Source organism: Cadophora gregata (genome assembly GCF_030347475.1).
Source record: "Cadophora gregata isolate MNR1 chromosome Unknown scaffold_12, whole genome shotgun sequence".
NCBI lineage: Eukaryota > Fungi > Ascomycota > Leotiomycetes > Helotiales > Ploettnerulaceae > Cadophora > Cadophora gregata.
The window spans coordinates 1325501-1339865 of NW_026695935.1; the positions used below are offsets into that span (position 1 = coordinate 1325501).

The 14365-nt window shown below is 47.7% G+C and overlaps 3 protein-coding genes across 3 annotated transcripts; 1 reads left to right on the plus strand and 2 right to left on the minus strand.

Annotated features, from left to right (window-relative positions):
* Nucleotides 1-3357: 3357 nt before the first annotated feature.
* On the minus strand, nucleotides 3358-5688 carry ONS95_003228 (uncharacterized protein; the record flags this gene model as incomplete). Its single annotated transcript, XM_058496525.1, has 3 exons — nucleotides 3358-3607; nucleotides 3664-5400; nucleotides 5456-5688. 3 exons carry the CDS (start codon nucleotides 5686-5688, stop codon nucleotides 3358-3360), a joined length of 2220 nt encoding a protein of 739 aa, XP_058353776.1.
* Nucleotides 5689-6563: 875 nt separating this feature from the next.
* Nucleotides 6564-9921, plus strand: ONS95_003229 (uncharacterized protein). Its single transcript, XM_058496526.1, has 3 exons — nucleotides 6564-6690; nucleotides 6741-7970; nucleotides 8021-9921. Exons 2-3 carry the CDS (start codon nucleotides 7749-7751, stop codon nucleotides 9881-9883), a joined length of 2085 nt encoding a protein of 694 aa, XP_058353777.1. The 5' UTR covers nucleotides 6564-6690; nucleotides 6741-7748; the 3' UTR covers nucleotides 9884-9921.
* ONS95_003230 (uncharacterized protein) lies at nucleotides 9917-13243 on the minus strand. The gene is made up of 3 exons (XM_058496527.1): nucleotides 12316-13243; nucleotides 11232-12241; nucleotides 9917-11103 (listed from the first exon to the last, which is right to left on the minus strand). The coding sequence occupies exons 2-3, from the start codon at nucleotides 12048-12050 to the stop codon at nucleotides 10045-10047; spliced, it is 1878 nt and encodes a 625-aa protein (XP_058353778.1). The 5' UTR covers nucleotides 12051-12241; nucleotides 12316-13243; the 3' UTR covers nucleotides 9917-10044.
* Between the last annotated feature and the right edge of the window lie 1122 nt (nucleotides 13244-14365).

The window sequence follows — 14365 nt, forward strand, 5'->3', positions numbered from 1 at the left end:
CACCTTTCAGACTCCTTGAGAGGTATGAGGAGGACAAGGAAATCAAGTCAATTATGGAGGGGGATGCAGGAAGTTTTGTTCAAGTTGGATCGGATCCTACTTCCAAGGCAAGACAAGACTCTGGGTCTGGGACCCTGAGCAGAGCAGAGCAGAGCAGTGCAGTGCAGCGCAGCGCAGCGCAGCGCAGCGCACGAGCAAAAGCGGACCAAACACGAGTCTGTCCAAACAGGCGACGATGAGATGAAAAGATACCTAGGGAGGGACTAAAGAGCGCTAGAGGCAAATACGGCCACAAGCACGGCCAAGAAAGCTCATGATCCGGGACTAGGGCCACGGTTGTATGGACAGTATGGCCCACGATGATGCTGAAGAAGCGCGCGAGAAGCTATCTAGGCTGGTAATGGCCAAGCTGGCAAACATACGAGCGATCTCCTCGCCGGCACCGACACTACTGTACTGCGTGCTCCAAGTGTCGCCACGATGACTACTGGTTTCTTGCAGCTCTCACCAAAAGCCCGAATCAGATCCAGGAACTGCGTTTAGGCGGCCAACAGACCTTCTCATACTGTAGGCTGCTGCAGTGATCCCCAACGACTGTCGAGCCTCGCAATTATTGGCGACGACGAGCGCTGAACTGTATGCACGTTAGTGAGGCTGTGCTGACGCTTCTCGAGATCTAAGCTCTAAGAAGCCGCAACGTTGCTATTTTCGCCTCGAGCTTCTCATTCGCACAAACGTCAGAAAGATGTGCATGTATCGAAGAGAGACATCACGGGCATAGTGTGTTTGATCGAAATTGTGGCGGAAACATGATCGCTGTGAGCGTCTGCCAGTAGCTGGACTTACTTGCCTGCGATGTTCATCTCACATCAGATACTTCCACTCCTTGCATAAAGCATCGTCTAACTCGCCCTGGTCGAAACGAGCCGGCACTTAGTAGATTATCAAATCATCAAGTCATCAATTTCTATCGTTTGGTCCTTGTGTTCTCACTCTTTGGCTATGCAAGCAGGTAATAATCCAGTCAAGATAATACAAGATAGGTACTTATTACCACACCGCAATGCAACCGAACAGACTATTTCCAAGGCACAGAATCCATTAAAGCATGCACACTTCGCCGTCATCGCAGCTATATCAGCTCGATTAAGCAAATGTACAACGCACCTGGAAGGAATGGAAGAAGTAGTTTCTTAACCACTTCCGATCAGAAGGAGTTATTCACGATGTATGTCAGCGCCTTACAGGATAGCCACATCCATCCTCTCGGGATTTCGAGGGAGTGCCTCTGAGAGGAAGCCCATTCCATCCCAAATAATAGTCACCAGCCTCAACTAAAAGATGGAAAGCCATCCCTGGATATCCACAGCCGCATCCTCTTCTTGTTATCCTCATCAGCTCCGAACGCCCTACTATGCCAATCGCAAATTCGCAAGCACATCAAATACTCCCAGCACCGTCAAGCTCCAATTCTTCGTTCTGACATTCAAGCCTCCAGCAGTCCAACTGTCAATCCCATCCCTATAATATCAAGCCCTGCAAGCCCCATCCAACCAGCACCTCTACCAAAACTCACCTCACCAAAATTCCAAGCATTATTAGCATGCGTAAATGCGACGGATAAACCTAATCCCCATGACCTCCTTTACAACTCCCATCACAGGATTTGACATGTCCTCTTCCTTGGAACAATCCCTCCCCATCATCTCTCCAGAGTCCAGACTTTTCCCCCCTCATCCATCCATGCCTCCATTCACACTCCAAAAATTCAAACCACCCAACCCCAGCATCTCGAACCCCCAAATCCCAGCAATACACGGAGATTAAACATAACATCACTGCACAATGCATGCATGCACAAATCCTCTTCCCCCCGCCTGACGAAACACCATTGACCACTCACCAAGGAAACAAGGCAGCCCCAGGAGCGCCACCAGGGTCTTCGCACAAGGCATGTTTAAAACTACTGTTCCCTTTTTCCTTTTTGTTGTGTCTCCCGCCCTCGCAAGCATATCTTTCGATACCAAGCCTTTCTTTTCATCCGAGATATGCTTTGACGTCAGACGGATAAGGCAGGTTCGTCGGATGATGCCTGTACAGTTAAAACCAATATGGATCCGGAATTCGATGGTTTGGGAGAATTATGGGGCGGCGCGCCAAGTAAATAACTCGGATCCTTGCGACAACTAAATCTGAGTTGCCCCTTTTCCGGCCGGTTGTTGAGGTCCGCTTGTGAGTGGAAAACGTGATACTAGAAAGATTTATCATTTTCACGTACTTAACCCTAGGGTACCTTTAGTGATATTTGCTTTCACAGTTTCGGAATTACAGCCCAAATTGACAGGAGCAGACATTCGCTGAAAGAAATATGATGTAATCCTCGAAAAAAAAAAAAAAAATCCGCCCACGTACAGAGCACTTACTTACCTAACAAGCGAAATCAACAACCCAGAACCCCGTCTTCCCCCATCCTCGTGACGGCCCTCCCCTCTGGCACCCGAACCTCGATCCTCGGTATCCAGTGATCTGGTCCAAGGGGACGATCGTCTCTACGTATCGATGTTCAATCGCTGAGGTCATATCCTCCCCATGAAAACTATTAGTTGTTTTGCTATCAAGCTTGGAGCCCGAGTTGTTGGATGATGATTTGCTGTGGGGTTGTACGGGGAAACAAGCGAGGTGAGTGGTGAGACGATGGATGACTGAGGACTCAGGATGCAGTTCTTATGTCTTTATTTGTTGACATGATCATATGGACTAGTTTGACGAGAGCAGGCATCTAGAAGATCAACGACTAGCATTAATCTCGCAGAAATCGATAAAGGATTTTTTACACTATCATGTTTCTTTGCAATGAAGAGCCGACTTCGCTGCAACAAAAATACAACATAAATTAAGTTCAGTCAAGTCAGTAGCAGACAGAGATTTTATTTGTGATCAAAAGAATCATTCCAATGCCATTTTGTGATACTATACAAGACTTGGAACTTCTGATGATTTATCCAGTCTGTTTGTGCAAAGGCATCTCTCTATATGCAGTTCTCTCTCTCTACCTTTCGCTCAAGTCCCGTCACTCCTAAAAACAAATATCCCTGAGTGCTCCCATACCATCTATTACAAGAAAGACATTAGACGAGAGTGGTTGACAGTACGTAAACCTCCTCTGGAGAACCGGTTGCTCATGCACAAACGCGGCCAGCTCGTTCACACATGAGATGCTGTTGCTGTTGTACGGGACAGTGGATGTCGTGTGGGATGATGGAATCAAAATATGCTCGCTCAAATGCCGGGAATGTGGTTGCCCAAGCGGGAAGTACCACGAAGAAACGAAATCGTCGTTACTGAAACTCATAACATCTAAGAGCCTGCTCGCATGCCCCATTGAGGCTTGAGAGTGGTTGCTAGATCATCTTTGCTGAAGACTACATCTTGCGGAATCCGGCTGATACGGTAAGCTCCACTACGAATAGCACTGAGTTGGGTTGTGGAGATCCCGCTACGGTTGCTTCTAATACTGCCAGCATCACTCATATTATCCTGGTCTCTGAACTTCTTTGGGGGTGCAAAGTCCAATGAGGTGAATGTCCCAGAATTTCTAAGCAGATGTCTATGAAAATATTAGTTTTTCATTTCCTGGATGAGTATGGGATATATATGACTTACGGGCTAGGAATTGGTGCAAGCTCATCAAACGCGCTCACCACAGGAGCATATGCTGGCACCATTGGGGAGTATGGACGTCTCTCACCAAGAGGACTCTCTGAACGACCTGCCACTCGATCACGATAAGTTGAGGGAGGAGCGAAATCGATAGCACCCATGAAAGCAAAATTGTCATCTCGGAGCTTAGAAGGAGTGGGTAAAGTGTTCAAAGGAGCTGGTGGTGGGAGTGGTCGCTTAGGTCCTCCAGGAGGGCCCATCCGTCCTGAGGCTGACGAGTAGGCTCTTGGTCCTGGAGGAGGTCCACGCATTCCACTAGCACTCATAGCTCCCATAGAGCCTTGTCGTCCTCGAGGCTGACCCTGTCCTTGGAATCTTGGTGGCCCGCGCGGTGGTGGTGTCATTGCTCGTCTAGTGATAGGTTCGGCGTATGGCATGACAAACGCGTTCGAGTCTGGGTCGTAGTAAGTGGCGTCACCCATATAGTTCTCGTCGTAATCCTCGTAGTACTGTCCCTTTGGAGCAGGCTTAGAGTCATCGAAGTATTCTTTGTAGAATGAGCGGATTCTATTGGCTCTGATCTCAGGGTCGTCCGACTCAGTTACAACGTTGGGAGGCAAAGGTCGGAAACCCATCGATAGTCGCTTTGCATCAAAACCAGTGGCGCCCAATCCAGCTTGAGCGAATTCCTCAGGAGGAACGTCCATAGAATATCTTTGTCCGCGCATCATCTCTGCATTCTCACGACCAGGAGATGGAGGTGTAACCTGGAAACCATCACCATACTCGCTAGCGTTCTCCACAATCGCAACCTGGGCTTGTGGTTGAGCTGGCATCGAGTCCTTACGAGCAGGTCTTGGACTAGCTGGAAGCGTGTTGAGCGGAGCAAGCACAGGCCTGCGAACAGTACCCTCAAGTTCTTGAGGTGCCGGTGCCGGTGCAGGCGACGGCTCACGAGCATCGATCATCATTCCAAGATAGTTATTGCTTTTTCTGAGACCGGCGGGATCCGTGTTGCTGGCATAAGATTCACGATTCTCTGGCGCGATTGGGGCTCCTAGACCTTGACCGGGATAAGGGTTTGTTGGGAGACCTTTTCGTTGCACATCAGCCGGTGAAGCTGGTATATGGGCCTGAGCTGGCTCAACTGGGTATGGCGGAGGTGAGAAGGAGTTACTAGATCGCTGGTTGATAGGGCTCATCGAAGCATTGCTTTGCGGCAACGAGTTTTGTCGTGGTGGGTATGCTGTAGATGGAGGAGTGCTTCGTGGCATTTGTCCAGCATTGGCGAGTAACTCAGACGTTCCCAGCTCTTGAAGTCTCGAAGGGGCAGCACTTGAGCCCGTGTAGATGGACGAGCCTTGCTTCGACTGTGACCGCACAGAGATCCCATCGCCAGGGTAGTACTCCTTCACAGGTCGGTAAGGGTCTTCCTGCTCGTGGATTGTTCTCGAAAGCGAATGAAGGGATTCTCGAGAGTTCTGAAGCTCCGGTGGCAGCAGATACGGACTCTGCATTCCCATATCCATTGACATCTGTCTCCCACTCCTGCCGATTGGCTTCTCATCTCCAAAATCCAACCCAGCTGGTGGTCCTCGCTTTGGTCTTCCTGGTTGTGGCACGTTTCCTAAACCAAAATCCATAGATGCATGTTGGTCATTGGCATCCTCCTCTCTCTGCTTTCGGACATGTCGACGGTGGAGAATAGCAAAGCATATCAATGCACCGACCACTGGGATGCTAGAGGACATGTCAGAGGGCAGATTTGGAAGAATAGCCGGCACAGAATACTTACACGATTCCCAGGACAATGGGCATTGTGAAGTTCGAACTACTGGTAGGTTTCTCGCAGGCATTGGCTCCACAGCTGCTAGTTTCAGCTGAAGGAGAGGTTGAGTCGGCGCGCGGCTCCACAACACGGTTAGGTACAGCGATGTTCATCATTGATTCCATTCTTCCAATGGCCTCTGGGTGAACAGGAACCCGCGGGCCCAGCCTAGGAATATTCGATATGTGATGATTATCCATTGCGAATAATAGTGCTGGGCGAAGGCGCCAATAGGCCGAGAAGTGAGGACGAAGAATGGAGACTGGAAAAGGCGCGGCGATAGCTTTCGGGAATCGAAGGTCGTGAGGGAAGGAGCGATCGTTTCGGATGAGGTTCGTTGTAAGAAGCAATTACTTTCTCGGCTATATGGCGTTGATGAAAGGTTGTTTCGTGAATATGTTGAGTGTAATATTGAAACGACTTCAAACCAGAGGTAGACGACGTGCGAATGCAATGCAATGCAGAACAACAACAACAACAACAACAACAACAACAACAACAACAACTACAGCAACAGCAACACGACGGCTGGGCTGGCGATGAAGATCAGATTACTCGAAGGAGTGACTATGGTGAGAACATGAGTAGGGAGCGAACTGGTCGAAGACCAAAAGGAATGGCTGGCCCGGCTGGCAGGCTCTGTGTCAGTCGAATTGTCTGTCGTTCGTGAGGTTGATGAAGCAGTTGTAGGACGAGAAGAAGTTCAACGAGAAAGGGATCAATCAGACGAAAGACGCTGGGCTTGGGCTTGGGCTTGGGCGGGTTGGCGTGGGACGGGATTGGACGGGATTGGACGGGATTGGACGGGGCGAGGCACTGGCAGCGGCCAGGCGTGCTTGACCTGGGCCAGTGGAGTCTCAATTCGGTGGGCAGGGCCTGTATTGGCTGCCGCGGGCTTGGAAGTGGAGTACAGGCCCTGCAGCACAGGCATCCAGAATGGCCGGCGAAATGAGACGGCGGAGCAGCGAATGTTCGCAGTTTCACGATGAGAGCGAGAGCATCCGAACCAGGGAGGCTTGCAGGAACGTTGTTGAAGTTAACTCTAATCTGCTACAGTACGAAAGTACAGAATAATCGATACAATACGATACGATACGATACGATACGATACGATACGATACGATACGATACGACACTCCTACATGGCAGCTGTGGTCACAAGCAGCGATTTCATGGACCTCAAGGGAAAGTCAGCGCGCAAAGTAAAGGATAATAGCCGATCTAATCATAGATCTTCCTTAACCATAACCAGACTACTACTTACTTGCACACGAAGAATGGCGCTGGGGATAGAAGGAACCCCTGAGCTACCATCGGGGTCTAGGCTAGGCTAGGACCAGTCAAGCTCCAGGTACGCAAGCCTGGCAGGCGTCAGGGATCCGACGCCCCCCGTCAAATTCAGGCGGCGGGATTCGTCTGCCACTTTTGACGCTTCATCTGTGTCGACGACAGCCTGCAAGTCAAGTTGGGAGGGAGTGCATGTGCATGATATCGCTCGGTTGCCGGAGATCAATCATGATGTGGGATGTCGCCAGATTCTGGAGATGCTCTCAGTGCAGATGTCCTTGCGGCTTCCTGCTCATCTCTGCCGTTGGTCGACACCTTAATCAACATAAACAGCAGAGGAATTTACCCCTTACTCAGTTGCATACCTAGCTGAAGCCACAGGCAGCATATTTCTTCACGCACTGCCACAAGCCCACAACGGGACGTCGCTGTCGCTGACTGTTGGGGGGCCCGCTTGATTGGTGGCCTAGGAGAGATTGAGATTGACGCTGTTGGCCGGTGGCGCGCAATATCGACTGCACAATGGAACTGCACAATATAATTGGGAAGGGTCTTTGTAATTTGCGATTCGCGGACCTCATCCGCTGCCAAGCGCACCTTCTTTTTTCCCGAAATCACTTCATATCTAATAGAATGAACATCCACGACAAGGGATTAAGGTACCTATTTCTCAGGCGAAGATAAGTCGTAAATGTAGCACGAAGGAAGGATTGTTATTGTCGTGAGATATGATATGATATGATCAACGCGCAACCAACGGGATCGAAAGTCTCGAAAATTGACCGACGTGTTGTGTCTACGCGCCTCAGCCTCAGGCACGTCAAGCTGTTCCAGGCCATCAACGTCCGGCTAGGTGGGTATTTTTCTATCCGTCTCTCAGCCTCTTCATGCAGCCTTGTGCTACAGGGAGACGAAGGGAGGAGTCTCCAGTCATCATAAAATTGAGTACTTTCAGCATGTGATATTACCCGTCATGGCAGAATTCGACCTCGCTGCCAGCTTCATCCCGTCCCTGCACAAGCCAGCCTCTCTTCTTCCAATTGCCAGGCACAGGCAAAGCCTTCTCTACCTCATTGAGACATACCCTGTCACCATAGTCGTTGGCCAGACTGGCTCGGGGAAAACGACACAGATTCCTCAGTACCTTGAGCAAGCAGGATGGTGTTCCGATGGCAAAATAATTGCTATTACACAGGTATGTTTCGAACTTGTATTATGCTCGAATACTACCACTAACACTTTCAGCCTCGTCGAGTCGCCGCGACTACTGTTGCGGTCCGAGTAGCAGAAGAATTTGGATGTGAAGTTGGCAAGGAAGTCGGTTATTCCATCAGATTTGAAGATGTCACCTCATCTGCTACGCGCATCAAATTTCTTACAGATGGCTTGCTACTGCGAGAGGCACTTGTTGACCCTCTGCTCTCACGGTACTCCGTAATCATGGTCGATGAAGCTCATGAGCGGTCTCTCAGCACTGACGTACTTCTTGGTGTCTTGAAAAAGATCTTGAAGAGAAGACCGAAGGATCTCAGAATTATTATTTCAAGTGCTACCCTCCAGGCGGAGGATTTCTTGAAGTTCTTTATGGGTGATGCAGAATTGCAGCCCAAGCCTTCAGGATCAGATCCTATGACGCTGGATGATCTGATATCAGGCAGCTCGAACCCGAAAGATAATGGTTTTGGTGGTGACGTTGGAAGGATTATCAACCTCGAGGGCAGGATGTATCCAGTCGATGTTCTATATCTCGAAACTCCTGCCGAGGACTATCTCGAGAAGGCAGTTCAAACAGTATTTGATATCCACACCAAAGAACCAGAGGGGGATATTCTAGTCTTCTTGACAGGAAGAGAAGAAATAGATTCAGCCGTGAAAGCCATCTCGGAGCGAGCAGCTGAACTCCATCCACGGGCCCAAACAATCATGCCGCTGCCCCTCTACGCTGGACTATCGACTGAGCAGCAAATGTACGTATTTGAAGAGGCACCTGATAATACGAGAAAAGTGATTTTCTCGACCAACATAGCAGAAGCTTCAGTCACTATTGATGGCATTGTGTATGTTGTAGACACAGGTTTCGTCAAACTCCGAGCATACAATCCACTCACGGGTATCGAAACTCTCACAGCTACGCCCGTCTCCAAAGCATCTGCTACCCAAAGAGCAGGCCGTGCAGGCCGGACCAAACCCGGAAAATGCTACCGCCTCTACACGGAAAGCAACTTCGACGCATTAGATGCTGCAACAGTACCAGAAATCCAGCGCTCAAATCTCGCTCCTGTAATCCTACAGCTTAAAGCCCTCGGCATCGACAATATTGTAAGGTTTGACTTCATTACTGCACCACCCGCCGAGCTAGTCATACGAGCTCTCGAGCTCCTCTACTCACTCGGCGCACTGGATGACTACGCCAAACTCACCAAGCCGCTCGGAGTCAGAATGGCCGAGTTAGCAGTCGAGCCCATGATGGCGAAAACACTTCTCTCCGCCTCTTCATTTGGCTGCCTCAGCGAGATCCTGACTATAGCCGCCATGACAAGCTTAGGAGGTAATATCTGGTTTCACCACGACGGCGAGAAGAAACGCATGGAGACCGCACGGCGGAAGTTCGCTGTAGAGGAAGGTGATCATATCACGCTTCTAAATGTATACCAAGCATTCGTCAGCAAAGGCAAGAAAGAAGCGCGCTTCTGCCACGACAACTACATTAACTTCAAGGCCATGACAAGAGCGGTCAGCATCCGCGCGCAGCTCAAACGCTACCTCGAACGATTCGGCATCGCCGTCGACGAGACGCTCTCATCTAACGCAAATAAGACACCGCTGTCCGTCGGAGGGCCTTCCAAAGGAGAGCAGATCCGACGATGTCTTACCACGGGCTTCTTTGCTCATGCGGCTAAGATGCAGCCCGATGGAACATTTAGAAATGTAGCCGGTGGGACTGTCTTGCATGCTCATCCGAGCTCGCTGATGTTTAATCGGAAGGCGGATTGGGTTATCTTTCATGAGGTGATGGAGACGGGGAGTAAGACCTTTATCCGGGATGTGACAAAGATTGAGAAGGGATGGTTGACAGAATACGCTCCGGAGTTTTATAAGATAGGATAGGAGTATTTTATAGGCAATAATCGAGAACTGTGAACAGCAATTTTTCGTATTCCCTTTCTATACATATGTTATCCTGAAATAGGTAAGCGATAGATGTGTTGATATCATTTAATCCTATCACGTCAACCTTAACGATAAACAATTTCCATCGTACCCTTGCCTCAAAATTCAAATAGCTCCGTCCTGGCCCACCAATAGTCCGATTCCTCAGCGGCAAATCCATCATCCTTAAGCTGCACCACAACACCCTTTCCCTTTCCCCCAGCAATTTCGTCGTTCCCCTCACCAAACACCAACAGCCTTCCCTCGCCCCCCTTCCTCCCCTTCCCATCCTCACCACCGGCCCTAACATACGCCGGCCAATTCCTCCTGTTCGCATACCTGCCAGGCACCTTATTCGGATCACCACTCGTAATAAAACTCGTCCAGTACGCATGCATATGTCCCGAAATCTCATACACAGTCTTAGACTTGTCTTTCACACCAGGAGTGTGCATCACGAACGGGATATGATTCCCATGTGCCGCGCCGCCCTTCACGCTGCTGCTTGCGGCGAAATGATACAGGTAGATGGGAGCTGGGCCTGGTGCTGCGTAATGCACTGTCTGTCTGACGGGAGAGATGTAGGCAAAGTGCCCGTATGCTTGCTCCATGCGTGTGAATTGTGCCCCGACACCTGGACGTTTCTCTACGTACTTTGAATGGCGGTCCTTCGTCGGATCAGGATAGACGTCTTCCAGCTCGGAAATGTCCCTCTTTCTTAAACCGGGCAGCAGCGTGGTGAAGAAATCTGTAAAATCCTTATTTGTTTTGCCGTTTGAGGGCACGAAAGATGTACCTTCGTTGGTGTTGTAGCCGGTCAGGATGGGGACCTGGTGCCATTTGCCGGCTTTCCAAGCATCGATGGGACGGATGGGTATCATGCCACCCTTGCCATCGATAACTGGTTGGAATGGCCAGCGGACCGAGGGATTGTATTTATTGAAGATTGCTTCGGAGGCCTGTTTGATCTCGGAGGTGCTGTAGCCGCGAAGAGTGGTGATGAGACGTTCTTCAGGGACGGAGTCGCAGCCGAGCTCGACGAGGAATTCCTTGAATTGTATCTCGTGGAGGGGGTTTGAGTAGGTATAGACTGCTCTTGCAGTGGCGGCTCCAGACTCGAGGATTGCTCGAGCGAATGGAGGGGCCTTGTCTGTGTTGTGCAACAGGTGGTGACCAATCTGAAATTTGTTAGTGCCAATGGTTGTGAGGACGCATTACAGAGAAGAGAGAACACCTGATACATATCTCAAAACACAGGCTTGGGATACTTTCGGGTGTTCAAATGGAATGAAAGCATCTGACTCACTGAATGTGCCCCAGCACTTGAACCAATAATAGTCACATTGCCAGGATCGCCTCCAAATGCATCAATGTTCTCCTGTACCCATTCAAGCAGCAACTCTTGGTCTTTCAATCCAGCATTCAACAGGCCTTCCTTTGCCATAATTTTAGAAGGCAGAAATCCGAGAGCACCAACTCGGTAGCTGAAAGATATCGCGATCATTGGCTCAGCCGACCATGCCGTGAAGTGGGAAAGTTGCCACGAACTATCTCCAATACCGCCATTGAAAGCCCCGCCGTGAATGTGTACCGCAACAGGCAATTTCGCACCAGGATTTCTCGTTTTCGGTCTGTAAAGATTAAGATTCAAGCAATTCTCGCTCTGACCGGCTCCCGCGCCAGAGGGACATCTGTCACCAAATTCCCCTGCATCGAATTCCATTTCCGAAGCATCAACACGAACAGGGGCCTTGAATCTCCTCAGACCTTCAGTTGATAGCCCATATGGAACACCCAGAAACGCTTCTAGCGTTTGCGAATACCCGTCCTCAAGCTCAACACCCAGGAAACGCCCTTGACGTAATGTGACCTTAGGTCGATTGCCTAACTTGATAGGTAACTTGTGTTGATCTCCCGACTCTCCACGAGCGTACATTAGAAGCCAGAGACTTAGAGTGACAACAGCCAGAAAGCCAAGCATGTGTCTCCATTGTAAGCGCCGACGCAGCAAGACGAAGGTCGTCATTTTCTTTGGAGGTTCACTGTCTCCCTCGTTGCGGAGCGGAGTATAAGAGGACATTCCTCTGTTTGAATTGTACTGTCTGTTTTCATAGTTCCGCCTCATTTATAACCATTGAAATTTGGCGCATACTGATGTTGATCGTTGTTGAGTGATGGCCTTGAGAGTTAAGCGCTGGATGTTGGTTAATTTCAGCATGCTGATGAATGGTCATGTGATGGTCCGATTAGGCAATTGAAGGTGCTGCTCCGCACCCAGTTTGTGCGCTTCGAGAGTGATTTTTTAGAACGAGACTACTGCTGATAAGAAAAGATAATGAAATCAGTCTTGTAAGTTCAACTATATTTTGTATTAAGAACATCCCGCTTACCAAGAACAGGCATACAATCTAACTCAACAGCGCGATGCAAAGATATCACATCGTAAACATTGACTCCATCACCACCATCTCATTCCTTACGCTGCTTTGCGTACCAGCCACAGTAATTTAGTCCTCGCCGGTTTGAAGTTTAGTATTACGCATTTCGCCGTCAGACCATATTTTCCTCCCCCATTCTTCAAGCCCGTGGAATCAGGAGTCACGCTCAGGGTCTTGCCATCCGTTCTTTATTACTGGATAGCAGCGAATCCGGTCACTATATTCATCGTGGCCGTCTGGCACTGGTAGCGGTGTTGAGGGACCAAACCGGCAAATCCCATATCAACACCTGTCCAGCTTCCTCATATTCAAGATCCCCCTGGACGTGGGCCAAGCCGAAGGGGCAACTCAAGAAGGATGACGAGGAATCCGCATCTCGATCTCTGGATAAGGAAGGCAGACCAAGAAGTCCAAATTTCTGGTAATATGAACCTAGATGACCATTTCCAACAGACAGGTAGATACAGGCAGGCAGCCTTAAGACTATGAATGCATATAAGATGTATTTGCAAGCTATATAAAATACCTCAGCAGTGGTGGCCAGCGGACTAGCGATTTGAGAAGGTCTTTCCAGAGGTCTGGACAGATCAATCAAGGTTTGCTCGATGTAGCATTGTGATTTGCGTTTGTCGAGAGCATTGGAGAATTCGGTCCCCTGATAATTCCTTTTGTCGGAAACGTAACCATACTCGGAGAGGAAGATTGTCTTCCTTTTTGTGGGAATTGGTACCTACTGTACTGTGGTTGAATCTTTCAGGGGGCACGGAGCTTAAATATACCTAAGCTTCAATCGGGGAAAAAATGGGCTTGAATTGACTTTATCCGAACTACGGCGGCGTGTTCACCTCCCTGCGTTTTTTTGTCAAACGTTCTTGCCTGATCGTTCAGCTTCATCAATTCTCAGGAGAAGTAAATTTAGCCTAAAATCATGATCTAAAGGTTTCTGGCTGCCCCGATTATACCCGAAGCGATGCCTTACATGGACTGCTATGCTAGTCTTACAGTACCTTGTGCTACAATAGCCTTGGTACAGCTATTCTTCAGTTTGGCGTGATTCTTCAGTAAATAACGTCGACTTACTGACTTTTACTATAGACTCTACTAAAAGATAATAACTTAGAATTATAACCTTTACAACTTTATTAAATCTCTATTGATTTGCCTTTAAATTAGGTTATTTTAAAGCTCTTAAACTCCCCTCTTTATTTTCATTTAATATTCTTAAATATACCTTTAAAGAAAGCTTGAAATAGTTAAGGGAAACCTTTTAAAAAAAAGGCTCTATATACTTTACTTCCTTTACTACTAGTAGTACTTAAAATAACCCTTAAACTTAGTATAAGTTAAGTTAATAGTTCTTTTATCAGTTTTACTATTAGTACTTTAGCTTTTATACTTAATTTAAGTGTAAGAGTAGTTGTGTTAGCTGTAAGATTAGTAAAGCTTTTATTACTACTCTTCCTTTTACCTTTTAAGCCTTTATTGATTCTATAAACTCTTCCTTTATTAGAACCTTTTATTATATAGTCTCTTATACTTTTATAGATTAAAATATAAGCTATAAACTTTAAGATTTAGTAATACTTTAATAGTAAGTAAATAAGTAGTATAATAAAAAAAGTAACAAATAAGCTAGGTATTAGAGTTACTTATAAATCTATTAAAAAAGCTATAAAGACGTTAGTAAATATTACGATTAAGTCAAGAGGTATTTCTCTACTATAAAGAGATTATACTTACTAGTATAATACTTGTAAAAACGTTTAAAACCTTACAGAATATAATATCGTTAATAAGGCTGATTTTAACTACTTTATTAAATAAGCTTGAATTACAGGGAAATTAAAGTAAGAAAAGCTTTAAATATACTTTAATATCACATAAATACCTTAAAATATAGTTTAACTACCTTAAAAAGACCCTTTTACTTTAAAAGCTTTAGTTATTACTATTTTAAAGCGTATGTATTAAAAGGAGGAAAGCTTAATAGCAAAAAAGCTAC